The sequence below is a fragment of the Ailuropoda melanoleuca genome, chromosome 7 (assembly GCF_002007445.2).
Source record: "Ailuropoda melanoleuca isolate Jingjing chromosome 7, ASM200744v2, whole genome shotgun sequence".
In the NCBI taxonomy this organism is placed as follows: Eukaryota; Metazoa; Chordata; class Mammalia; order Carnivora; family Ursidae; genus Ailuropoda; species Ailuropoda melanoleuca.
Window position 1 is genome coordinate 76,767,436 of NC_048224.1, and position 27,837 is coordinate 76,795,272.

Genomic DNA, 27,837 nt, shown 5'->3' on the forward strand with positions numbered 1-27,837 from the left:
AAAAACACATACTTACATTTCCTGCTTTAGATATCTTGAGGTCATAATGTTGACCTGCTTTTCTTTCCTTCCTTTTTTGTAAGAAATCAAGTAATTTTAGCTGTGGAGGAGGTGGACAATGAGACAGATCCTGTTGCCGATTCAGAGAGGACCTGGAATACCTCTTGAAACACCTGAAATATTAAGAGAGTTGAACTAAACAAAATAAAAGAAACTCAGAATAAATCTGGATTCAAATCAGTAAGCATTATATATGTAAATCACAAATATCTGTAGAACACTATCACTTGCCACGCCAAGTCTCAGGCACTAAAACAAAAATGAACAAGACAAACAAAATTCCTGCCACCATGGAGCTGCTAGTCCAGAGGGGAAAATAGACACTCACAAGTAAATAGGTAAGATAATTTCAGAGAGCACTGATCAGTAGGAGGAAGAAAAACGGTACTGTGGTGAGTCTGTGATAGAGAGGGCAGCATTAAGTCACAGAAGGGAAGAACTGGACTCTGAAGGAATGATGCGTGAGCTGAGCCATGAACGGCACGAACGAACTGGCTACGAGAAGATCAGGAAGGGTCCCTGGGTGGCTTAACTGGTTGGGCATCTGCCTTTGGCTCCAGTCATGATCCCAGGGTCTTAGGATCAAGCTCTGAGTTGGGCTCCCTGCTTGGTCGGGTCTGCTTTTTCCTCTCCTTCTGCCCCCACCCCTCATGCTCTCTCCCTCTCTCTCAAATAGATAAATAAAATCTTAAAAAAAAAAACCAAAAAAGTAAAGAAAAAAAAGATCAGGGAATGAGTATTTGAAGCACAGAGAAGAATTTAAAAACTAAAAAAGAATTAAAAACTTAATTTGTTTTGTTTTAAAAACAGAAAATAGGTGTTGATCAGAGCATTAGGGTCCATATAACAGATGAGGTCAGAGTGAGAAAAGGGCCTTGCAGATCAATGGTTATGTGTTTACATGTAATGTGAAGTACAATAGGAAGCTTTAGGGAAATTTAAGCAAGTAGTGGCATAATCTTCTTTGAAGTTTTTAAAAGATTATTCCAGTTTGCTTAAGTGGGAAATAGATCAGAAGGGAGCAAAGACAGTAGCAGGAAGACGGGTCAAATAGGAATTTACTACAAAAGTCAGGATGATGATGATGCTGACTTTAACTATGATTTAGCAGTGGGCATGGAGATGTGGAGAGATATAAAGAGATATTACAGGACTCCTGACAGATCTTATACGTACTTACTTCACTATTTCCAAAACTGTACCTTTTCCTCAGCATACGTTGTTTATAGAGTATGTTAAGTAATTCAGAAAATGGATAGGTTTTTGAAGTCCTCCAAACTTGAAGATTAGCCAAAGTGGGCAATTCAAACAATTATGTCAAAAGTACTTAATAACGAATCAACTATAACTGTAGTCCAAGTTAATATTAAGTAAAACAGCTAAAACATTTAAAGACAAATTATCATGTTATAAAAAGGCATTTGGTTATAAACTGACTTGTCAGACTGATATTTCATCAGATCTCAAAAATAAATTACAAATCGTTTCTTTAAAAGCAATACAAACAAACAGGTTATTGGTAATTAGTTAAGAAAGGAATTAATTCTTTGTTTATACTTGTCTCTTCTCAGCCTCACTTTTTGGTAAACAGACTCTAAACTTTAGGAAGTATGTTCTTTCACAAAATGCAGAGAATGCACCACTTCATTATAAAGCGGACAGTATTAAAAAACTGTAATACACAAAAAAAGTAATATAAGGCCATTAAAATCCTATTTAAAAAAGAGCACTTACATACTTCGGAGGGGCAAGATACCATAAATAGCAAAATTTAAAGCTACTTGCCTAGGAGCATCTTTTGGATTACCTATCTACGAAGGCAATTACCGTTTCATTGGGCGTGTATTCATCTTTTGCTTGTTATAAAGCAGTCTGTTTGCAGTGCAGGTTACTGCTATAGAAGGATCAAGACACAGTGGTTCAGCTGTAGCTAGGATCAGTTGGCTCTCAAGCAAAAGTTTATCTTCCTAAAATGTATAGGAGCATATGTCAGTAACAGATTTAAGTTTTTCAAATCACATATGTCTCTTAATCTAGAAATATTCCTTGGAACTCTGTTATGTACTACCATAAAACATAGTATCTCAAGTTCCAACCTTTGTGTAAATTTCAAAAACTTGACAGCATAATTAAATTATTAATGGAAATTCGGTAATTTGTATAGTGTTCAAAATGGTCAAGTTTTAAAAGTGCCTATTCGTTAATTCAACAAATACTTGCTAAGCACCTACTATGTGTTAGGCCCTCTTCTAAGAGTTGAGGATTAAGTAGTGAACAAAACAGATAAAACCATTTGCTCCCACAAAGCTTATAGAATCATGATGGATCACAGCAATGATTACACTAATACTGTGTAAACTCTATATACCCAATTACAAAGTGCATACAGGTGTTTTACGGGTATTATGTAAGGAATACTGCATTCCTTTTTGTTTTCTTAATCACGGAGATATTTTAATAGCAACAACTAAATTTTTTATGGTCAAATGAGTCAATTAATACTATTGCTGAGTAAGATATTCTGCAAACACACACTGCTTCTTTCAACACTTCAAGGTTTAATTATGGATATTTTCAAACATACACAAAAGCAGAAGCATGGTGATACCCATGTACCAACACTCAATTTCATTTAACAACTGCCTCTGTAACTTATGTTTTTGTTTTGCTGGAGTAATTTAAAATACATTTTTGATGCTGTATTATTTCATCTGAAAATACTTCAGCACGCATTGCTAACTGGTAAGGAGTTCTAACATCCAGTCTGGCTTTAAATTTCCCACTATCTCAAGAGTGTACTTTTAGTTGGTTTGTTTGATTTTTTCTTTTTTAAGTATTTATTTATTTGACAGACAGGCAGTGAAAGAGAAGGAACACAAGCAGGGGGAGTGGGAGAGGGAGAAGTAGGCTTCCCGCTGAGCAGGGAACCCAATGTGGGCTGGATCCCAGAACGCTGGGATCATGACGCTGGGATCATGACCTGAACCGAAGGAAGACGCTAACGACTGAGCCACCCAGGCGCCTGTTTGAATTTGAACTCAAACAAGGCCTGTGGTATCTGGTTTTTATCTGTTTTAAACACCATTTTTTATTTTGTAATGTGAACATCTCCTTCTCCCAGCTTTTCCCTTTTCTCATGTAATTGATTGGATTTGAGCAACTACTTCCTCCTGGACTTTAACTGGATCTGACTGGTTGCTTCCTGTGTCATTTAATAGTTTATTTCCTGGATTCCCTGTAAACTATTAAGATCTAGAAGCTTAATTTAATTCTGGTTCTGTTTTTTTAGACAAGAATTCTTTACTGGTACTACTGTGTACTTTCTCTTGCATCACACCAGGAGGAACACAATGACCAACTGTCCCACTTTTACACCGGTGGCGTTAGTCAGATCTCTGCATTATAAACTAGAAACCTATGACCTAATGGTGTTTATACCTAAGAATTATAGCTGTCTAGATTTGTTAATTCACTAAGACTTCCAAACTGATGTTTTAAAAAATCCATCATTTATTTATTTTGTACCTATTAGCTGGAATTATTCCTATATATGTGCTAAGTAGCTGGGAGTGCACCTTTCAGTTGTGGTGAGATTACTCATCAGGCAGGAATGCTATGGAGATTACATCAACATTTAATGGTATAAAATTCAAGGGAAATTAAGTTGAGATACTATAGTATCCATAGTATGTGAAATCACAACTAAAAACTTCTGCTCTTTGGAATCCTGAATTACAAAAGAACCACTTATATGCATCTCACCCAAAGAAACTCAAATTCTCACCAGTATCAGAAATGTTAATGCTAAATTGTCTTCTATACTTCCTGATACTTACTGGAACTTTCTCAAATCATTATTGAAGCATATCTGAATGTGTTATATTCTCAAAAGTTAACTCTAAATCCATGTTTATATGAAAGTAAATTAAGAAAACAAACTTCAGTGTAAAGATACAGGCGGTAGTTTTCAAAGAACGCAAGTGATAATTTTCAAAGACAGAAACTATGCACCTGCCTATAAGAAATGTCCTCTACCAACATTTACTTTGTACCAGGATAATTCTGTCTGTTCTCCCTCTTTTCTACTGAGGTATAACTGACCTATTAATTTCAGGTACATAAGTGATTTGATGTTTGTATACACTGCAAAATGGCCATCGCAGTAAGTCTAGTTATCCACAGCAACAAAAATTTTTTTCTTGTAGTGAAAACTTTTAAGATCTAATTTTCCCCTAGTTACTGTTCGGCTATCTAACATACAATTCACACAGGAAAAGCAAAATAAAATGCTACAATCTTTCCCTTTATTCATCAACATTCAGAATAAGAAACTAACACCCATGCAACCTCTTACGGTGATCAATGAGGGGGTTTTTTTGGTTTTGAATATTCTTTCAATAGCTTTCAACCTTGCAGGCAAAAAGATTACAGCCCAAACTAAAACACAACACTTGTCAGGTACTGATGACTGTATCTTATTCGTAATCACATTCTGCAGGTAATTTTCGTTACTGATATTTTCTTCGGTTTAGTAACTACTCCTCTCTATAATAGCAGAGAAATAAGTCAACACTTTTGTGACTAGGAACCAAATATATACTGAGCCAGCACGGGAGAGTTAAGTGGCTAGTCTCAAAGTTCTAATGCTACGACTGGTGTGAATGGCAAAAAGACAGGCTAGACCTGCTTTAGAATCCTAGATTATAGAAAACCAGTTATCTATTTGTATCCACGGTATAAAAACGAATATTTTTCTTCTATTTGAGAGGGGATAAAAAACTAAGTTTAACACATTGGGCAGATTGGGTCAGCCTGACCCCGTTTCACCATGGTCCTAAAACAAAGGGGATGGGAACTGCTTAGTTCCTTGAGCGATTACTACTGCATGGATGAAGAGACCCCTGATTTCTAAAGCTCATAAAGGAATCCCAAAATTTACATTTGAATAAAAATTACAAACAAAATGTCTTTTGCTTAACTAAATGTTAGTATTGTTCTTTTATTTTGCCTGTTTGGGATTAAAAAAAAAAAAAGAACTAACCTGGGTCCATTTATGGTTATCGCTTGTTATTGAATGTACATCACAGATCAAAGTCTACAAAAAATAAAAATTAAAAAAATACATTAATATTTAGACATACATATGAAGATATTTAATAAATAAAACTCTAAATAAAACCTAAAATTCCTTTATTTATTTATAAGATTTTATTTATTTATTTGACAGAGAGAGAGCCAGCGAGAGAGGGAATACAAGCAGGGGGAGTGGGAGAGGAAGAAGCAGGCTACCAGCGGAGGAGCCTGATGTGGGATTCGATCCCAGAACACCGGGATCATGCCCTGAGCCGAAGGCAGGCGCTTAACGACTAAGCCACCCAGGCGCCCCTAAAATTCCTTTATTTTTTAAGATTTTAAGTAATCTGTACTCTCAACTTGAACTTACAACTCTGAGATCAAGAGTCACCCACTCCACCAACTGAGACAGCCAGGTGCCCCTAAAATACTTAAACATTCCTTACCTGCATTGTTGGTCGTAAGAGAATATGCCTACTTTGGTAACCAGGAGATTTCATGTTACTGGACTGCCTGTAATCACGTATTTCTGCTATGACACATCCACAATGAAAAATATTAACCTGTTTTGAGTGAAAATATTTAAGTAAATGTCATTTTTTAAAAAACCTACATAAGTGTGTTTATATTCAATGTTTCAGGTTCTTTACATGCTTATGCAATACTTCTGGCCACAACATAATCTTAAATGGCCTTCCTTACTATTGGATTTACCACTATATAAACTTTTCCAAGGATTATTTTATGTTCATCACTATGACTCAAGAAGCAGTTTAAAATCATTTAATGAATTCTAGTTATAGATTGAATTTTGGCATTTATATACTATTAATGTTACAAATCACTGGAAATGCTGTTCTTTGCTATACTTTGCTAACTTTGTCATTCTTATGAAGTTTGTCTTTGTTATAAATTGTAGTCAACCCTGCCAGAGTTTCAGTTTCTGGATACAATTACTATTTGCTCTGCGAAGATTTCAAAAAATATGACTGTCTTTATTAATAAAAAGAAGAAAGCTAACTATAAATTCAAATACTAATTTTTTGGCTAAACATATTGTTTTCTAGTCCAAAGGTAAGAACCTCATCACTCAAGTCTTGCTAATAACAACCTGCCACAGACACTTACAATATTATGTTTTTTCACCCTTTCACAATTTTTACTGGGGACTTTCTTTGCTGAGTTATTATGCTTATTTTTTTTTTTAACAAGTATTTGAGCCACGACAACGTGAACTATACGCCAGGCCCTATCCAAGAAGCTTCACAGGTAACAGTCGTGGTGGGACAACATTTGCTCTTAGAATGGGAAGATAGGCAATAAACATGTACAGAAATAAAGATAATCTTAGATAGTGATGAATGCTAGAAAGGAAATAAAATAGGGAGGCGCTAACTTAGATTATATGTTCAGATAAAAACCTTTCTGAGGGAGTGACTTTTTGGTGAGGACTGAACCACAAAAGGGCCAGACATCTGGCATAGATCATTCCAAATACAAGGAACAGCAAATGAAAGGTCCTTAAGGTAGGAATAAGGTTGGTCTGTTTTAGTAGGTAAAGAACAATGGATGGCTGCAGTGTAGTGAGTAGGGATGAGAATTAGAAGATGAGGACAAGGCAGGTGTTTTGTACAGTGAGAAGACTGAAGATTTTAAACTAGGAACTTTTTTTCCTCCTATTTTTTTGTTTTATAAGCTTAATCTAGCTGTCTGTGGAGAATTGACTTCTGAGGTTTTATAATGAAAGCAAAAAGTTCAGGAAGGTAAATACAGCAGGCTATGACCATATATATTTTGAAGGCACAGGTAATATTTGCTGATGGACTGATTGTGAAAGGGGAAAGCAGGGTCATAGATTACAAAGACTGAAACTGGTTTGGGAGACAGAAACTAAAAAGTTCTGTTCTCGTCAAGTTTGAGGAACCTATTACATATCCTAGTAAATATAAGTTTGGAGCTCGATGCAATAGTCATGGAGAGAGATAGAAGCAAGGGATTAAATGTCATTTTAAAACTCATGACACGGGTTGAGATTATCCAGGGACAGTGTTACTAAAGAACAGAGGGCACAGGACTGAAACTTGAAACCTTTCACACATATATGAGGGGAACAGAGATGACAGTAAAGAAGACAGCAAGAAGAGAGACAAGAGGAAAACCAGAATGTGATGTCTCAGAAGCCAAAAGAAGAGTGTTTCAAGGAGGAAACAGACATTTGCATCAAACTTTGCTGAGACCAATTAAGATGAGAACAGAAGGGATGCTTGGGTGGCTCAGTCAGTTAAGCAGCTGCCTTCAGCTCAGGCCATGATCTCAGGGTTCTGGGATAGAGCCCCGCATCAGCAGGAAGCCTGCTTCTCTGTCTGCCTGCTGCTCCCCCTGCTTGTGTGCTCTCTTTCTCTCTCTGACAAATAAATTAAATCTTAAAAAAAAAAAAAAGATGAGAACAGAAAAGTGACCAGTTGATTCAGTGCCATGGAGATCACCGGTGACCTCGACAAAGCTGCTTCCGTGAAATGTTGATGTTATAATGCTCAAAGAGATAGGCAGAGAAAAGAACGGGATGTGAGAAAAAAGATACAGTGATTACATACAATTCTGTGAGTTGCTTTGCTGTCAAGAAAAGCAGAATTATAGAACAGTAGCTGTAGAAGGACATGGGGTCAAGGGAAGATTTTTTTTTTTTTAAGTTGAGGACCACAAACTTGTATTCTTTATCTAGTAGAAAGAGAGGAGTTACAGCTGCAAATCCTCGAGGAGAAGGAGAATCCAGAATACAAGAGGAGGACATTTCTTAGGAACAGCATACTTCATCCATTTTAACAAAAAGGCAGGCAGAGAGTGTGAACAGAGATGTGGATGCTAGCTGACTAGGACTAGGAGAAAATGTAAATTCCCATCAGATGGCTTCTTTTTCCTAAGTACATAGCACTGCTGGAGTGAAGCCAAGGAGTAAATAGTTTCTCCCATAATCCTGATTGTAGGTATAGGGAGATTTCCAACAAATGAATTAACTGTTAAAGCAATTTTAGAAGAATCAACTAATCTACACATTTCAGCATAGGCTAAAGGGTGAGTATCCCACAATAAAATGGGTTATCTATGTCTAATGTTTCACTTCATGTTCTAAGCACCATCAAGAACATAATCAAATATTTATAACAAATGTTATATAGTTGACAAATCTAACGACATTTTTTTTTCAAGATTTTATTTGAGAGAGAGAGAGAGCGAGCGCGCAAGCATGCGCAGTAGAGGGGAGAGGGAGAGGGAGAAGCAGATTCCCTGCTGAGCAGGGAGCCCAATGCGGGGCTTGATCCCAGGATCCTGAGATCATGACCTGAGCCAAAGGCAGACATTTAACCGACTGAGTCACCCAGGCACCTCTCTAAATGACATTTTAAAGAGAAAAATATTGTACCTGAGATTTTTCTAGGAGATCAACCAAAATAGGAGGTAATTCTTCTGCATCCAAGTATTCAAGCAATTCTCCTTCTTCATAAGGCAGTCGAATGGTCTCAGAATCTTAATATTAAAACAAAGTTTCTGAAAAATGTTCAGGCTCACTACCAAAGCTTAGGTATATAATTTAAATGAGTTTCCATTTAAAAAAAAAAGAATCTCAAAGACTTTTTTCTAAAGTCCTTCTTTATTTAAGTCTTATGAATGAATCACTTCACATACTACTAAAAGATTTGGTAAATTGTACACAATTTTAGGCCAGAAAGGAGAAAACCCCTAACACACTACAGAAAAGAATCTGGCATAACGACATAATGCAAACCACAGCCAGCAGGTACAATTATCAGAAAATCGTAAAATTCCAACACTGGTAACTTAAAGTCCCTTGAAGACTACTTAATCTAATCTGAAAATCAGTATAATTTGGTACCTCATCTGAAAAATGGTCACTTACAGAATAAAATTCTGTTACATTTTATAATTATCAACAGAAGAAAAAATCTTTAACTGGATGATTTCCTTGTAGAACCCATATCATCATCACCATATCAAATTTTTAGATGTCTCTTTAGTGAAATCTAAGAGTGCTTATATTTCACAACTCTATTTTCAAGTTTCCGTTAATAGAAATAAATGTAACTACATAAGAAAATTATATAAAAGGCAGCAAGTCTGCTTTATTTTGAAGGTTCGAGACTAATAGTATGCTCAAAATACATAAGAAAAACATAAAACACCTTATTCTACCTTAAAATGTAAATAACACAGAAAGAAAATTTTTACAATTATTTAAAGGTTAGGTCTTATATAATTTAACTTCAAAGACCTACCTCGATTAGAGTTCTTTTCAAATGCATAATCATCTTGAAGATACTTTCTAACAAAACATCGTAAAGAGGAAAATTTGGGCTCATGTTTTCTTTTATCAAGTCATCACTGATCTGAGGGACAGACCACTTAGCAGGTTAAAAAACTACTTCTGAAAGATCGCACATCCTGCCTCGCAGAGGGATTTTTGTGGCTACAGCTCTCCAAAGGTTCTTACCTGATCCATTTTTTCCCCTGAGCATCAGAGAATATCCCTCATTTCCTGGGTATAGGTTGACCACTAAACAGGACAATGTCTCTTGCATAACAAGCTTCTCTAACAAATTCACATTTCTTCTTAATTTCTGCTTTAAAAAGAGGCAGAGCTTATGAAAATAATCCAGCATAACCTTAACAAAAATGCTAGGATTTAATAAAATCAGACCTGAATTAATCTTTTGGTGCTCCTTCCACAATTATGATCCTGAATATAAGGGGAAGAGTCACAAACACTACAGCCACCAAATACAAGACACATCTATGTAAACTCAATTTTGGTCTATTACTACATTTTAAACAAATTAGTTCAAACCACAAAGAAAAAAGTGATCTATAAAAAAATAAAAACACTGATATATAAAATACGTATCTTTTTTTTTTTTTTAAAGATTTTATTTTTACTTGAGATAGAGTGAGTTCACAAGCAGGGGGGAGGGGCAGAGGGAAAGGGAGATGCAGGCTCCCCGCTGAGCAAGGAGCCAGACACGGGGCTTAATCCCAGGACCCTGAGACCATGTCACAAGCCGAAGGCAGACACCTAACCAACTGAGCCACCCAGGTGCCCCTAAAATATGTATCTTTGCATACAAGCAGAATATAACAAAAATATTTAAATGAGTAAAATGTAAAACCATTAAGGGCAAATATACATACACATAAATAAAGAACTTGCGGTATTATCTTTAGTTGTACTGTTACTGGTGTCTACTTTTTAAAATATTTTTCTGGCATAAATTAGATCCAAACAAATTCAACAGCTCTAGTTAGTTGTAATGTTAGGCTCAAAGATACCTAGCTGGTAAGAAGTAGTAAGAAATTTAAGCAATTTCCTATAAATTCAGTATAATAGCTCTTTTAAAACTATTTTTTTAAAGATTGTATTTATTTATTTGAGAAAGGGAGCAAGTGAGAGAGAAAGCCTGAACAGGGAGGAGGAGCAGAGGGAAAGGGAGAAGCAGACTCCCCTCCGAGCCAGGAGCCTGAAGTGAGGCTCAATCCGGGGACTCTGGAATAACGTCCTGAGCCAAAGGCAGACACTTAACTGACTGAACCACCTAGGCACCCTTAGAAACTACTTTGTGAAAAAAAATCATCAGGAAATACAGTACACATCCCTAAAAATCCATTATTTTAGAAATACATATGTTTTAAAATGAAACCCACAAATTTTATTTACAAACAATTGAGTCAATACAATAGTTTTGCAGGATCTCAGAAAACAAACACGAGTATTTTATATTAAACATGTATATATACAGTTATGTGCAGGGACAAATGATAAATTTATTGTAACCATGGAACAAAAACCACCAGCATTTTGAAAATTTTAAAAAAATGAACAAATCAACAGTTTATTAAAAAAAAAATAATTAGTGGAGGGGCACACCTGGGTGGTGCAGTTGGTTAAGCCTCTGACTGAGTTTTGGCTCAGATCACGATCTCAGGGTCGTGAGATCAAGCCCCGTGTCAGGCTCCTCACTCAGCACAGAGTATGTTTGAGACTTTTTCCCTCTTCCTACACACCTCTCCACTCTCAATCTCTCTCTCAAAAACAAAACAAAACAAAACAAAAAAAGATTAGGAGACACTAAAATTTTAAAGTATTTTCCAGTGTAGAGAAAACCTAATTTGACCTAAGACAGAACAGCCAGATAGACTGTAACAGTACTAAATATCTCTTCAAGACAAGTTGGTTCCCACTTAGTTCTGAGGTGAACAAAAAATCAGAGGTCAGAAAATTTCTTTCTTAAAGGGACAGACAGTATTTTAGGCTTGTAGACTATGTATGGTCTGTGTTGTAAATACATAACTCTGCTGTTGTACCTTGAAATCAGTCACAGATAAGACAAATGAATGGCTGTGGCTGGATTCCAATAAAACTTCATTTACAAAAACATGCATTGGGCTAAATTTAGCTGGCAGATAATGGTTGCCAACCCCAATTTAGAATATTTACGTATCCTATCTTAGTTCTGTCCCTGAGGTGATGGATATGTTATACTGATTGTGGTCGTAGTTTAATGGGAGTACATATGTCAAAACTTATAAAATATATACTTTACACGTGCAATTTATTGTACATCAATTATACTTCAACAAAACTGATGAGAAATGTACCATAAGATTTATTCGATACTTATCTATCATTTTTCCCCATGTTAAGATTTTAAAGGTTAGATATTATTGGCATTCCACAAATTTTCTGCCCAAAAGGTAAAAATGTATTTTTCTTTTTAAGAGAGAGTGCACAAGGGGCAGAAAGAGAATCTTAAGCAGGCTCTACGTGGGGCTCAATCTCACAACTGAGATCATGACCTGAGCCGAAATCAAGAGTCCAGTGCTTAACTGAGCCACCCAAACACCCTAAATAATATTCATTTTTAGCATATGTGCTGCCATAGGAGCACAGTGGTATTCACCTTTAAATTAAAGAAGCTCATAAAGCTTTCTAAGGCTCTTACAACCCCAAAATCCAAAAAATACCAAGAATCAATTTGTTACATTTCTATTGCCCATACTTTTATACTAAATAAAAATGAGTTATGTTAACCTGGCCCTGAATTAATTTTTATGACCAAGTTCATCTTTTTTTTTTTTTTTAAGATTATTTATTTATTTATTTGACAGAGATAGAGACAGCCAGCGAAAGAGGGAACACAAGCAGGGGGAGTGGGAGAGGAAGAAGCAGTCTCATAGCCGAGGAGCCTGATGTGGGGCTCGATCCCATAACGCCGGGATCACGCTTTGAGCCGAAGGCACTCAACTGCTGTGCCACCCAGGCGCCCCATGACCAAGTTCATCTTTTATTATCACACCTGAATTTCCTACATGTCCTTATAATAGCTTTAACTTTCCAGTACAAATCATCTTGAGAAAATAGGAGCAAAAGATAACATATTCAGTGACTATGCTTCTTTGGGCTTCTCAAGAAAACATTTTCTGTTATTTGGCAAACACTGTTCACCTCTCTTACCTAGGCAGGTGAACTCCACCCAGTGAAAGATTAGCCAAGATTATGGGTCAGCTGCAGAACTGGCTAGTCTGGCTGGAAAAGATGTTAACTCATTCACAAAAATATAAATCATTGCTTCAAATTTAACACCTTCAAATGTCCCTCTTCCTCCACATTTCAAAAGCAATAATAACATAAAACATTTATACTTACTTACCTTAACCTCAGGCTCTTTTTCACATTCTTCAATATATAAGTCATAAAGTTTTTGAAATACAGATTTTCTAAAATTTAATGAAACAAATTATGTGACTATTACAATCATCATAAAATGAATGCTATTTTGAAATTTTCCCTAATTTCCCCCCCAATTTCCCCCAAACTGGGGGTGAAGCAGGGGTTGGATATAATAGCTAATATCAACTTAGAAATTTCTATTGCATATAAAGTACCTCTAACATTTCTAGCACAGTGCCTAGAGGGAATGCAATAAATGGTAGCTATCATCATATTTTCAATAATCGAAGATATCAATCAAGTATTCATACCTTCCACTAGACAGGTATTTCCTTTTAGGAGGTCTCTGTCGGGCACTTTCAATGACATACTAAAAAAGAAAAGTTTATGAAAACAGTCTGCCTTTTGTTTAGTGCACAAACAGCTCTATTTTCAGTACACTTAAAACATGTGAAGACCAAAAAGACTAGTCACTCAAGTCTCTGATTCATATTAAATTATACCTTGTAGGAAAAACTACTTAACTTCTAAATTTATGTTACAAACAAGTGAAATTTAAGCCACTAAAATTAAGCACATTTCACTGCTATTGTATAAGCAAAACCATAGTTTCAGAACTTTGATTTCACAGGTCAGAATTATTCTCAAATGTGTTATGGCTGTTCAGATTATGCACAGCATATCCAATTGCAAGAACTCTCTATATTTTTTTAACTATCCTCCCCTTTGAGTAATTAGAAAACTTATCAAAACAGGAAAACATAATTTTAGAAATTCTATGTCTTTGTTCAGTAATTTTTATTCCACACCATTATCTAAGAATTCCAAATAAGAGATGACCCAAACCTCATCACAAACTATTTTTATTTATTTATAGCAGAAGTATATGCATAGTTATCCTAAAATTGTTAATGTACTCCTTTGAGAACCACATACAAAAATCTCTTAAAAATGAATTTTGCTAATTAAGACAACACTACTTCAATACGTAACTTAGTCACACCTCACCTCAGCACGATCCAAAGCTAGTTCTAAAGCTTGTTGCTGTAAAAAGTAAACAGTGTATTTGGTATTAGTTATTTTCACAAAAAATAATTTAATATAACACTTCTAGCTAAATGTTTATATGTTCTATTTTCTAAAACATGTCTAACATATTTTCCCTTATTTTATATCCAACCACCCCACTGTTATGTTCAAGATATATTACAAAGAAAAATCATGTCAGTCTTGGGCACCTGATTATGACAATAAATTACATAAGAAATGCTAAAATGGTTTTCTCTGGCTACTGTTTATGGAAGCTGATACAGAGCCAAGGGTTGGATATAGAAACTACTACCATTTTATAAACTTCAAGTTCTTCAACATTCTAAAAGCACCATAAATATGCAGCCATCAAGTATGCAATTAAAGTGAAGCAAGGATTAACTCTCCTAATCTGCTAGGAACGCTGAAAATTGGGGGTGCTGTTATATTGGTACCTAACACCAATTTAGAAATTCCTAATACCTTAATGCAGAGAATCTATAAGGTTTCTAGGTCAGTGCCTAGTAGAAATGCAATGAACCCTAGCTATCATTACCATGTTTCAACTTTAAGATGCCATCAACTGTAAGTATGCATCAATATCCTAGGTAATATTAAGAAAAAACTACTGCCAATTATAACTGCAAGATGTCCTTAATTGTAGACTCATTAACTTAATAATATTAAAATATAAAAAAAAATACATCTAGAATTAATGAAATAATAGTTTAATTACCACACACAGGGCCTGAGAATATGTAACAGATATATATAGATACATATCTCTCTCTATATATATATCTATATGGAGAAATATATATAGAGAGAGATATATATCTATATATCTGTATCTCTATAGAGATATAGATATAATAGATTCCCACCCTTCATCCATTTCTTTGAGACCCTTTTATCAAGGCAAGAGAAGGAAGAAGGTAAGCTCTGTCTTCATTTGTAAAACTTTCTCATGTAATGACATCTAAGAATAAAAATACTAGGTTTTAAATAAGCAAATTTAACACCAATGATCTCTTTCTAATTTTGTGGTTTGGGTACCATATGGTGTTACAGTATTTTTCATTCACAACAATAGTCATCTTTAATTTTTAATTCCATTGAGAGGCAGAGAACTTTCATTTTTTATTAACAAGGGCCTAAATTTTTCTGTTTTATTTTGTAGACTCCAGTAATTCTACCTACTAAATTCCATGGGGTAAAAACTAGCACCCACCCAAATCCCAAAGAACAGAATGGGGGAAATATTGCCAGCCTTTGGAAATCATGGAAATGTTTAAGTGACCCTGCCACCCTAGCCCTAGGGATGGAGAATTCATATGATGACAAAAAGTAGCTGGTCCTTTTAGATAGCAATTAAAAAAAAAAAAAAAAAAAAGACACTCATTACCAAACGTCTAAAATGTAAAAGTGAAAAAAGGCTGAAATATACCATCATTTCAAAAAAGTTCCATTAAAATAAATTTATACCAATTTAATTTATGAAAATAATCTTAGAAGCAGCAGATTCCTAATGAAACTGGTTCCCAGGAATCAAGATGAGATTCTTCAATATAAACCATTTTCCGGCACAAAACTATAACTCTAGATATGCCCTTTTAATATATAAGGTTCTTTTAATTATTTTGGTCATAAAAAATCTTAAAATAAGTTTATATAAAAATTATAATAAACACAATCAAATGTGTACTCTAAGACAATTGGCTATTGTTAGTCTTCTCAAGTAAATAAATGTCTCACCTTCTGAAATAAAAACTTCAAAAGCTCTAGTGAGATATAACTGCTTATGTTTATACATATCATTTATTCACTATCTAACACCTGAGAGGGAAGTGATAGTTAATAGGGATGCAAAATGTAAGTTGAGGCCAGCACCTCATTGCGACAGCTCCACTTTTAGCAGGGCATCAGAAGAGAGGATAGGCGAGATCAGAAGAGAGGATACATGTTTTCAAAGATTTATCCAGCACTGCGGTCAGTGTTTATTTTTTCATTGTTAAATGGTGCTGCTTCTTTCAAACACGATAAAGTGATTTTTTCCCCCTTCGTCTTTAAATTTTTTCATGGCAAAAGGTAAATGCCCAGCCCCAAGTTTATTTAATGACTCTAAGTTAGTGAACAGAAATGTGCCATTAGAAGGCTAACATTGACGCTGCTTAGCAGGTTACACTTGTTTTTAAACTTAAAAAAAAAAATCTAAATTTAGAGGAACTTTAAAATAAGAGAAACCTGTGCCCCCTCCAATTCGTATTTATGTCCATCCTCCTTGCCAGTGATTTGACTTTGGCAAGTGAAGTAAATATTTTTTAATGCTTTACAAACATAAGGACAACTTATCTTTTTTAAGTTAGACATAATTATAACGTGAATTAAGAGATAAGTCCCCTACTTTCCAGAGAAGATTTTGCAGGTGATTGATAAGTAATTTCCCAGATAGAGTAACTTAAGCATACGTGAGTATTTCTGTACCTGTGATAACAGATATTTTTATAGAGATAAAGGAAGAGAACACTCTAAAACACAAATAAGAACATATGAGCTATAGCTTACCATTGTGGTATAAAATAGGGGTCCAAAAAGAAGAGATAACTTATTTGCGTTGATGAAGAGGGGTGAAAACCATGTCTTTAATATCAATCTTATAGCGCTAAAAAAACAAAAACAACAAAACCCCCCACATTAACATAAAACTATTAAGAGAAATCAGATTATTTTGTTATTAAGGAAAATTACTTAAGAAATAGAAATTTTTGAACATGTTTTTAAATAATCAGAAACAATAAAAATCACGTCACAGTCTTTCCAATTGTTGAAAAGTACAATTTTAACTAGGTAGGGTAAAATAAAGTTCGCAAATTAGAATCATTACTCGCTTTCTTCAAAGTATCTAATATCCAGGAGAGAAAAGAATAAATGCCTTCAAATTTCTCCTCTCCATCACCACTGTTGCTACTGTCATTGTTCCTATGGATTATTCTAACAATCTCTCCACTAACCTTTGTCACTGTACAGTTCACTTTACAAATCATACATTTCATCATACCTGCTGATAAAAGTCCTCTAAAGATATTCTCCCAAATATCCCAAGCTACATTTTGCAGATACAGCTCCAGTCCCTCTAGCCATTCCCCTCTTCAAGCAAACTGGATACCCTGCCGAAGAATCTTCTTCCTCTAACACATGGGTTCTCACCCAAGCTGCACAACAGAATAACCTGGGAAGCTTTAAAAAGTGGTATATTCATGCCCTACCTTCCAGTGATTCTGATTTACTGGTCTGGATTAGGGCCACGGGATCAGAATTTTTTGAAATATCCAGGTGATACAAAGGCTAATTTTACCTAACCCCCTCTAACTTGTGCGTCTATACACCACTAAGCTGTAAAAACCACATCCTCAAGTGACAGGAAACACTATTCTCTACGTGAAATTGTTTTTTGTTTTTGGTGAACCCAAAGCTTAGGTTTTGCCAGTTTGGGTTTAAGAAACAAACAAGAACAAAAAATAACAGGCACCATCCAAGTTCCAGGAATAATAATTTAAAAAGACATTAATCCTACCTTCCAACAGTTCATGGATTTAATGAGTTTAAGTTAAGGTGAAAATTTCTGACCACTGAATCTGAAGATGAAGGTACGCCAGATACACGCAAAACGGGATGACTTTAAAATTAGATCTCCCGTCACTAAATTGGGGAGGGGAATGGGAAGAGGAAGGCTTCGCAATTTTAAATTATTTAAGTATTACAGACAAAAACCATTAACTACGTATACAATTTACAAACCAAACATAAATCCTGCATACAGGATTTACCAGAATCCTGTGAAAAAGCCATTGTAATTATCGTCTCCATTCTACAAAATAAGGCACTCAAAACAAAGACTTTCCCAAGATCACACAAGACTGGATTTCAAACCTCTTTTAATTTTTAGAGTCTTTCTACTAAAGCCTACGACCTTCATGCCATTCAATCCAGCACTCGCTTTTAGATTTTAGAAAGCAATGCATTTAAAATAAAGACCAGATTCTGCTCAGAATAAAGTACACCTTTTTTCTTAATTTTGATCTAACCTCGTATCGTGGTTCTCAACCTTTGTACACTATATTCAAACTAACGCCGGAAACCTTGCTAATCACTATTTTCCTACCAGGGACTTTAATATATGGTACTCAGGAAAACGCAGCCCCTCCTGATGCGATGGTTACAGGAGACGGCTTCCAGAAACAGCTAACTCTTTTATTTCCGAACTCCCGGTAAACCACGGCGAGGATCAGTAATTAATCCAACTGTAAAACTCGCATCCGATTCCACTGCTTTTCCTGATCGACCTGACTCTTCAACTGTTCCAGTGTTGTTGTTTTTGAACCAATTAGGCTTTACCAACATAACGTCACAACTCAACAGCAAGGCGAACAGCCTTTATTCAATATGGATACCAAGAAAACCTCCCCCCCAAAAAAGCGCTACGCGAAATTCTTGGGAATTTCCGTAAATACCTGCACCGGGAATCCAAAAGTCAAAACTACAACGAAAAGCGTTGCTTGGAAACACTGCGAGAGGCAACTGAGGCGACTACGAGGGGTGCGGGGGCTCAGCCCAGCCCACCCCCGTCTCAGGGAACACCTTCCTCCTGCGGGATCCTAGCTCTGGAAAGCCGCGAAAAGCCACTCGGGAAGACGCTCGCTCACCTCTGACCCCGGCCAAGATCTCGCGCGCCTAACCGTCCGCTGCGGGCCCCCCCACTCCCACCCGCCACCGCCCACCTGTGCGGAACGCCGCCGCGCTGGGCCTCATGACCGCGCCCCTGGCTCGGCCGGAAAGCGACGTGCGGGCAACGGCCCCGCGCTGCAAGCTGCAGGTTCCCTCCGTACGTCCCCTCGAGGGACCGTAGCAATTCTGCGGTAGGCCTTTTCCGGCGTGCGCACTTCCGACTGGCGCGCTGGGCGGGGCGAGCTGGGGATGGCGGGCGGAAGAGGTGGAGTTGGGAGGGTCCGGCGGCGCTCGGGAGGCTTGCGCGCCAAGGGCTGCTTGTCGCCGCGGCAGGTCCCCACAAAGCCCTTGGGGACTGAGGCCCGGCAGGGGGCGGAGCCCGCAAGCTCCTTTACGGGCAGGCATGCAGCTCCGTAAAAAGCGAGGTAGGATGTGGCTGTTTGGTGGGTAGAGTGCCCTTCTGAATTTTTAGAGTGAAAGAAACTTGGAACGAGCTTTTGTTGCTCAGCCTGTCCAAATGGAAAGGGAACGTCACTATTTCTATAGTTACTAGTCCAAGCCATTCAGTCCTCGGTAATATATATCAAATGCCAATGAATTTAATGTTTAAAAAATTCCAAAAAACAAACAGAAACAACCTCACTGAAGAGTTCTAACAATTCAGAAAGAGAATAACCAGCATACGTTACGATGTCTAATTGTAGTTCTGCACCTTTAAACAACTTTGGTTGTTGGGTATAAGCTTTATCCTTATTATTGAGATGAGATTCACAGAACATAAAATGAAACATTTTAAGAGTATAATTCAGTAGCATTTAGTACCTTCATGATGTTGTGCAACCACCAACTCTAATTCCAAAACATTTTTATCACCCGCGTTAAGTATTTACTCTCCATTTTTCCCTCTCTTAGACCTTAGCAGACACCAATTACTTTCAGAGTCTTTAGATTTACCTAATCTGGATATTTCACAAAAATGAAATATGTGACCTTTTTTGTGTCTGTCTTCTTAGCATAATGTTTTCCAGGTCCATCCGCCTGGTAGCAAGTATCGGTACTTAATTCCTTTTAATGGCTTATATTCTGTTCCATTGTATGTATATACCATAGTTTTATGCATTGGTGCATTGATGGCCATTTGGGTTATTTACACCTTTGGACTATTGTGTATAGTGCTGCTATGAATAGTTGTGTGGAAGTATTTGAGTCCTGTTTTCAATTGGGGGGGGCTAATATACCCTAAAAGAAAACCAGAGCTTGACATAGTTCAAGTGGTAAAAACAGATTTTATTCAGGAACTATTGCAAAAGAGGGAAAGAGACCTCAGTATAGAACTGGGCTCAATTCCAAATATACAGCATGAACAAGCAGTCATTTATAGCCAAGGAGCAGACTTGGAGGGCAGTGGATGGAAGTTTCTTAACAGGAAATAATAGGGGTCGGGGCATTCTGACTAAACTGACTTGTTGGGCTCCTGGCAGAAGTCAGATCAGGGTGATCAGACACCAGTGGTGGGGACCACGAGTTTGATCAGATACTGAAGGTGATCAGATATCCAGGTGGATCCAGATACACAGTTCTCTGTAAACTGACTTAGGATTCTGGCTACAACTGGTTGATACATGTCCCACAAATCAGACTAGAGCCATGGAGAGAGCTTGTCAAATACCTAGGAGTGGAATTGCTGGGTCATATGGGTAATTCTATTCTTAAACATTTGAGAAATTGATAAAACTATTTTCCACAGTGGCTGAGACATTTCACATGCTAACAGCAATCAATATGTGGTGGTTGCAGTTTCTCCACATACTCACCAAATTTCTTCTTTTTAAAAAATTATAGTCATCCTAGTAGGTATGAAATAGTATCTTGTGCTTTTCATTTGTGTTTTCCTAAGGCTAGTGACGTTGCACATCTTTTCTTGTCCGTGTTGGCCATTTGTATATCTTTGGAGAACTGTCTATTCAAGTCCTTTGCCTGTTTTTTAATTGGGTTGTCTTTGTTGTTTAAGTTATGAGTTCTTTCTGTATTCTGGATACTAGACCCTGATCAGATATGTGATTTGCAAATATTTTCTTCAATTCTGTAGGTTGTCTTTTCCCTTTCTTGCTAATGACCTTTGATATACAAACTTAAATTTTTGATGAAGCCTGGTTTATTTTTCCTCTTATGGCTTGTGCTTTTGGTGTCGTACTTAAAACCCATTGCCAAATCCAAATTAAGGATTGTCAAAAACCAAACTCTGCACACTGAGTAAAATAAAACAGAAAGATGAGTTTATTGCAATGGTTTTGACCTGTAAACTGGGAAATTTAAGGCTAAGAGAGCAATGAGTTTCAAGTTAAGAGGTGTTTATGGGGTAAAAATGGAAGTTGTTTGGCTTTTCCAGTTGATTGATTGCTTGGTTTTCTTATTCGTCTCAGGGTAGCTGAGTCAGAGAAAAAAGAAAGTCCAAAGATGGCTTGAACAGACTTGGCATTTGGGGGTATCACTGTCCTGGGCTGATTTCTGAGAGGAGCCATAAGTTACTGCAATTTGTCAGGTAAGCCTAAGCTTTGTTTTTCTTTAATGTGCATGTGTTGGCCAATACCATTTTGTCCCCATCATAAGTGAGTCCATTTTAATTTTGATTCTATAGGATTTACCCCTAGAATTTCTTATAAGAGTTTTATGATTTTAGCTCTTAAATAATTTAAGTCATTGATTCACTTTCAGTTAGTTTTTGTATATGTTATGTAATAGGGATTTCATTTCATTCTTTTGCATGTAGTCCCAGAACAGTTTGTTGAAGAGACTTCTTACTCCCCATGAATGGTCTTGACCTCCATATCAAAAATCAATTTGCCGTACATGTATGGGTTTGTTTCTGGACTGTTAATTCTATTCCACTGGTCTATATGTCTATCCTGTGTCAGTGTAGGTATCCCCTGCTTTTCAAAAGTTTGTGTTAATGCCACTTTGCTCTTACAAAAGACCTATGTTAGTACCTGTTTTCATTAATTGAGAGAAATCTGAAAAGGATTTTTGCTTTTACGGTAAGAGATTAAAAGAGAAAAAAAACGTTCAGCATTTGTTTTGTAGTGAGCCTTTATAGAGGGAGCATGCACCCTGAGCAGCAGGAGTGGCACAACCAAGCTCTTTCCCTGGGAACTACATCTCAGTATCAAGCCACCGTAGCTTTGCACTGTGTCTGTGAGCATCTGTGCTTAATCTTGATTTATGTTGTGCATCCATTAGCAAGATGTGTCCTAAAATATCAGAAAAGCCTGAGAGATTGTTTTTTGGGTCTGAGAATATTAAAGAAATTTTCCATGTAAATTAATGTTAATTGCTTCTTCACTCTATGCCATTTCAGTTTATAAAATGTTTCAGAGGAACTCTATTTTTGGATAGCAGGAAGAAATCTGTACCACACTGTTTTGATTACTGTAGCTTTGTAGTAAGTTCTAAAATGGGGAAGTATAAGTCCTCCAGTTTTGTTCTTCTTTTCTAGTGTTGTTTTGTCTACCTTGCAACTGTATATGAATCTGAGAAGCAGCTTTTCCATTTTTGCAAAAAGGCCACTAGGAGTTTGCTAGGGATTGTGTTCAGTCAGTAGATCCCTTTGACAAGTATTGGTGTGTTAAATATTCAGTCTTCCAATTCCTGAGCATGATGTCTTTCCATTTATTTAGGTCTTCTTTAATTTTTTTCAGCAATGTTTTGTGGTTTTCGGTGCATAAACTTTTCATCTCCTTAAATTTATTCCTAGGTATTTCATCTTTTTGAATGCCAGCTTAGTCTGCTTTGATTGCTATAACAAAATAGCACATACTGGGTGTCTTAAACAACAGAAATTTCTTTCTAACAGCTCTGAAGACTAGGAATCCAAGGTTAAGGCCAATTTGGTTTCTGGTGAGAGTTTTCTCCCTGGCTTATAGATAGCTGCCTTCTCACTTTGTCCTTCCGTAGTGGGCAGGGAGAGAAAGAAAGGGAGACTGTACACTGGTGTCTATTCTTATAAGGATACTAATCTATCATAAGGGCGCTACCCTTTTGACCTCATTTAACCTTAAATTACTTTCTTATTGGGCTTCTCTCAAAAACAATCACATTGGAGATTAGGGCTTCAACATATGGATTTTGGGGGGACACAATTCAGTCCATAGCAGATGGTATTATAAATGGAATTATTGCTTAATTTTCTTTTTGGGTTATTCATTGTTGGTGTATTTAAAAAAAACACATTTTTTGAGTGTTGATCTTGTATTCTGCAAATTTGCCAAACTTATTTATTCGCTCTAATATTGTGTGTGCGTGTGTACCTGTGTATGTTCTTTAGAGTTTCTATATATAGGATCATAGCATCTGTTAATTGAGATAGTTTTACTTCTTCCTTACAATTTGGATGCCTTTTATTTCTCTCCTTTGTCTGATTGCTTTGGCTAGGGTCATTCTTTCATCTTAATGAATTGGCTCATGCAATTGTTAAAGCTGGCAAGTGTGAAATTTGTAGGGCAGGGTGATAGGCTGAAAACTCAGGCAGGAGTTGATGTGCAGTCTTGAGACAGAATTTGTTCTTTTCTGAGAAACCTCAGTTTTTGCTGTAAAGGCCTTTTTGTATTATCAGGGTTGATAGAAAAAGGGCTGCCCATATCATCAGTGTAATCTTCTTTATTTAGAATCAATCAGTTGTAGATGAAAACCACATCTACAGAATTCTTTTCACAGTAACACCTGAATTAGTGTTTGATTAAATAGGTGGGTAGCAAAGTTGACACACAAAACCAAACATCACCCCAAGTGTGGTAGATAGTTTTATTAGATCACAGTTTTTTAAATTAAAAAATTCACATTTCTCATGGCTTCAGTTTGGGTAAAATATACTTCCCCACCCTAGTGACTTTGTGTTTTGCCATATGACCTGCTTTGGCCGATGGAATATGAGTGGATGTAACGTATGTCCACTCGTGGGGAAACTAGATATGGTCTTGGAGAGAAGGGAAAGGCATGTATATTCTGAATCCTTTGGCGGCTTTGCGTGTATGTGTTTGTATTTGTGTGTATGTGTTTCTGCAGGCAAGGATATAGTGTCCAGCTTGAAATGGCTCCTACTGGCAAAAGAAGATATACTTGGAGCACCAAGGACAATTAAAAAGCGTGTGACTGCCATGGATTGAAACTCATTAAATATGTTAAAAATACATGAATTCTTAATATTGCTTAAAAAAACCTCACCAGTCACATTGAAGATTGCTAGAACATCAATTCATTATTCTGAAATTGGTAAATAATGGTTAAAAAAACAAAACAATTAACTTGCTTTTCCTACATAAACTGGAGTTCATAGTAACCAAATTGCTGATGAAGAAAAACTTTTTTATGGAAAAAGTCCAATGAATAAATGAGGGAGAAATGATATAATATCACCGTTTTGCAACCCATAGTAAAATGTTTCTAAGAAATAATACATCCAGTTCCACATGTAAGGAGCTCAGAAATTGCTATTTTATCCTAACAATAAGTAAAAAGATGAACAAACTGAAAAATCGGCAACTCTTTTTAGATCTGCAAGAGAAGTGAGGTCATAGGGCACATACTGCCCACCAAATAGACTGACACGTGAATATAGAATCACAATTTATTGGAGCAGCAACCTCCATGGGAACCAGTGCCAGGGTAGGGAAGTCTGAACTGCAACTGATGAATTGCTGGAGGCTCAGTGTGGGCAATTCTGACACAAAAACTCCAGGGGGACTGAGTCATGAGGCAGCCCCCACACTTTTGTAAGTTTATGCCTCCAAGAACTCTGCCAAGTTCTCACAGTAAATACCAGAGAAAAATCTTGTGCTCAGAGAGGAGGAGAGGAAAAAGAGCCATCTGAAAATAAACCAGAGTACTCTGTTCTTCTTTGTAAGGCTTGCCTTCAGAAGAAACTAGTTAACCAGAGTCTAACTTGTTAGGGTTTTATCAGAGCCTAGATGACCTGGGGGAAAGCAAATACTCAACTCTAGCCCACTCTAGCCATCCTGTCCTACATATGAGAGGAAGGGGGAGGAAACTGAGAAGCACTGTGAAGTTCATGGTTCAGAGGCATAGGCTCACTGAAAGACTGAGACCTACATGAGACTGTAGAATGCTTCACCTCCCCTAAATCTCACTACTACATTATGAAAGGCCTGTTTACAACAGTTCCTTTTATGTGTCTAGCTATCAAGGAAAAAACTACAAGACATTCCAGAAGACAAAAAACATAGTTTAAAGAGACAAAGCAAGCATCAGAACCAGACATTGCATGGATATTGGAATTATCAGATTGGGACTTTAAAACTATGATTAAATGCTGAGAGCTCTAAGGGATAACGTAGACAGCATGCAAGAGGGGATGGACAATATAAGCATAGAGATGAAAGTCCTAGCACCAAAAATAAATGTTAGAGATCAAAAAAATATATAAAAGAAATGAATGCATTTGATGGGCCTATTAGACTGGACATGGCTGTGGAAATAATAACTAATGTTTGCCAAATAACCATCAGGTAGAAGGTTGAAAGGGAACTTTATAAAAAATGGATCAGGCTGACAACACTTGATCAATCTTAACAGTACTGCAAGTGAGATGATCAAGCATTATGTACCTCCTGATGTGACCCACTTCATACTGTTACTATTTATGAAATATTTTCACAAAACCAGAAATTGAATCTAAATCTAATGAAGCCTCCAGATCTAACTACCAGTTTACTTGAAAAAAGAGGCACAGAGTAACATGTTAAGGAACACCATGATAATAGAATCTACCCAGTACATAATGTGGTAACCACTGCAGGAAAATGGGATGTAAACTGGCTATGTTAACTGTTATGGGCTGAATCTTGTCCCCTAAAAATTCTATGCTGAAGCTCGAACCCCTAATACCTCAGAACGTGACTCTATTAATACCTCAGAACGTGACTATATTTATAAATAGAGTCTTTAAAGAGGTGATTAAGTTAAATGAAGCTGTTAAGATGGACCCTGATCCAGTATGATGGATACCCTTATAAAAAGAGGTTAGGGCACATAGACACCAGAGATAAGAGCACACCAAATCTGGTATTTTGTTATGGCAGCCCTAGCAAACTAGTACAATAGCAGTAGGTGGAATAATGATTTTTTGGTTATAAGAATAACAAAAATGAACCTTATCTGTTTGAGATACAAAATATAGGTGTTTACAGGTGAAATTATGAATTTTGGGATCTGGCTAAAAATACTTAAAAAAATACGTGGTGGATGAAATAAGAATGGCAAATTTTGAATAATTATTGAAACCGAGTAAGAGGTATTAAAGTGCATTTTATCTCCACTAAATACCTGTTGGATCTGTCCTCTCCTCTCTTATGGTGTTACTTCCATGGCTCTCATCCCGGTTCACTGTACTCTTACCTGGATGGCTGTGGGTCCTTCTTATAGGTCCTTGCTTCCTTTCTCATCCTGGGTCTCTCTCTGCTAGCTTTGGTCATGTTGTTGCTAAAGTTGTCTTTTTTCTCTTAACTTTTTAAAGAAAGTTGGACAGATAATATATGAACATGAAGCAATGCAAAAGTGTATAACAATAGAAAAGTGAGTCTATCATTGTGGCACAATTTGTGGTAGCACAGATCTAAAAGGAACCAAATTTCCATCAAAAGGTAACCTGAGTAAACAGGGGTAGGGCCACATAATGGAGTAATCTGTGGCCCTAAAAAGGAATGAAGAGTTTATCTGTCTATAGCATATATTGTTGTGTGAAGAAAGCCCCACACCTATAATGAGACCTGGTTCCTTTTAGTGGGAAAGTAGAGCACAACCTGGCAGTAATAGTGTTTGTGGCTTCTGGATTAGTCATTGTTTCTAGGTATTTCAGTGGACAGTGGTAGGAAATAATTATAAGTATAAATAAAATAAAACAATAAATATATTAACATACATCATGAAATTTATGGACATTCCAACTTAAATACAGTATTTTGGGTTTTTATTTAACCTCTTTATCTTATTTGTGTATAGCCTTTCTCCCACAGTGAAAATGCTGGTCCGCAAGTGCACCAAAATATGACTCCTTTCTTTATCCTACATTACATTTGCAACTGTCTCAGAATAACAACATCAAAACTACCATCAACAATATGATCACTGTAACATTTAAAGGTTTTTTATAAGATTTTTTTGTTCTTAGAGTCTATACTATAAAAAAATACATATATAAATTCTGTTTTAAAAAATATTTGAAATAATTTCTTTTAGGTTGGTTATGTTTTGCTTTTGTTTTTAGGAATTGATTTTTTTTATGATTTACTTTTATAAGAATGTGAAAAAAATATATGATTACATATTAAATCTACAAAATTAGGTTAAGCTCAGCAACTCTAGCTTCTAATCCAGTTCCCTTATCCTGTTCCACCTTCCCTATATTGTTAAGCAATATATTTTAGTTTAATATAGTTACTATATGTATGTATGTTACACATGTGTGTAGTTATTATATATTACATATGTATATATGTGTGCATATATGTGTCTTCTGTTACTAAATAAAATAAAGAGGTTTAAGCATTTATTCTGTTTTTGTAATTTTCTAACCTTAAGGGATTCAATGTATGAGTAAACGTTTCTTTCTAAAGAATAAAAGCTAACAGAATTTCTGGGGAGGATGGTGGAATAAGAGGACCCTAAGCTCGCCTTCCACAGATACACCCAGATAACACCCACATCAGTGTAAATAACTCAGAAAATGACCCAAAGACTGGTAGAATAGGCTCTCCACAGCTAAACATAGAAAAGAGACCACATCAAAAATGTGAAAGGCGGAGATATAGTTAGGAACAAAACCGACCTGCCATACTGCCCGCAGTGAGGGAGGGACGCTACAATCATGGAGAAGGGAGAAGAGTGGACCCCACCCCAGGCACCCAAGCACCCCAAGCACAGGGAACTTGTACTGGAAAGATGAATCTTCATAACATTTGGCTTCAGAAACCAGAGGGGATTAACATCACCAGTTTTTATAATGAGTGAGTTTTAACACCGCTTAAAAAGCATTGACTCAGCTCTGGGAGAGCTGGAGGGCAATAAGAAACCGAGTACTCATTTTAAAAAGACAGCCTAACAAAGAACCCCACTATACCCTTCTACCCATATAGCTTAGAAGCAGCAGTTTGAAAGACTCATGAGGTATAGGGGAGGGAGATTTATTTACTAATCTCAGAACA

The 27,837-nt window shown here is 36.5% G+C and overlaps 1 protein-coding gene and 1 long non-coding RNA gene across 7 annotated transcripts in view; one reads left to right on the plus strand and one right to left on the minus strand.

The window, feature by feature from the left end:
• SUPT20H (SPT20 homolog, SAGA complex component) overlaps positions 1-18,848 on the minus strand; it is a 39,688-nt gene extending 20,840 nt beyond the window's left edge. For 3 of the 6 annotated variants that reach the window (XM_034665083.1, XM_034665081.1, XM_034665080.1), the window contains exons 1-11: positions 18,679-18,848; positions 16,466-16,562; positions 13,880-13,915; positions 13,183-13,241; positions 12,852-12,918; positions 9,641-9,767; positions 8,555-8,658; positions 5,580-5,696; positions 5,102-5,155; positions 1,888-2,027; positions 17-173 (exon numbers count right to left, since the gene is read on the minus strand). In XM_034665083.1, the coding sequence (XP_034520974.1) occupies positions 17-173; positions 1,888-2,027; positions 5,102-5,155; positions 5,580-5,696; positions 8,555-8,658; positions 9,641-9,767; positions 12,852-12,918; positions 13,183-13,241; positions 13,880-13,915; positions 16,466-16,468 (864 nt within the window). In that variant the 5' untranslated portion in view covers positions 16,469-16,562; positions 18,679-18,848. Of the gene's footprint in view, positions 1-16; positions 174-1,887; positions 2,028-5,101; positions 5,156-5,579; positions 5,697-8,554; positions 8,659-9,640; positions 9,771-9,847; positions 9,887-12,851; positions 12,919-13,182; positions 13,242-13,879; positions 13,916-16,465; positions 16,563-18,411; positions 18,598-18,678 lie in introns of those variants that run through there. The other 3 variants (XM_034665082.1, XM_034665079.1, XM_034665078.1) reach the window with 2 other exon arrangements.
• Positions 18,841-27,543, plus strand: LOC117803079. The gene is made up of 3 exons (XR_004626701.1): positions 18,841-19,050; positions 21,049-21,167; positions 23,684-27,543. It is a non-coding gene; the product is annotated as an uncharacterized LOC117803079 (long non-coding RNA).
• Positions 27,544-27,837: the final 294 nt, after the last annotated feature.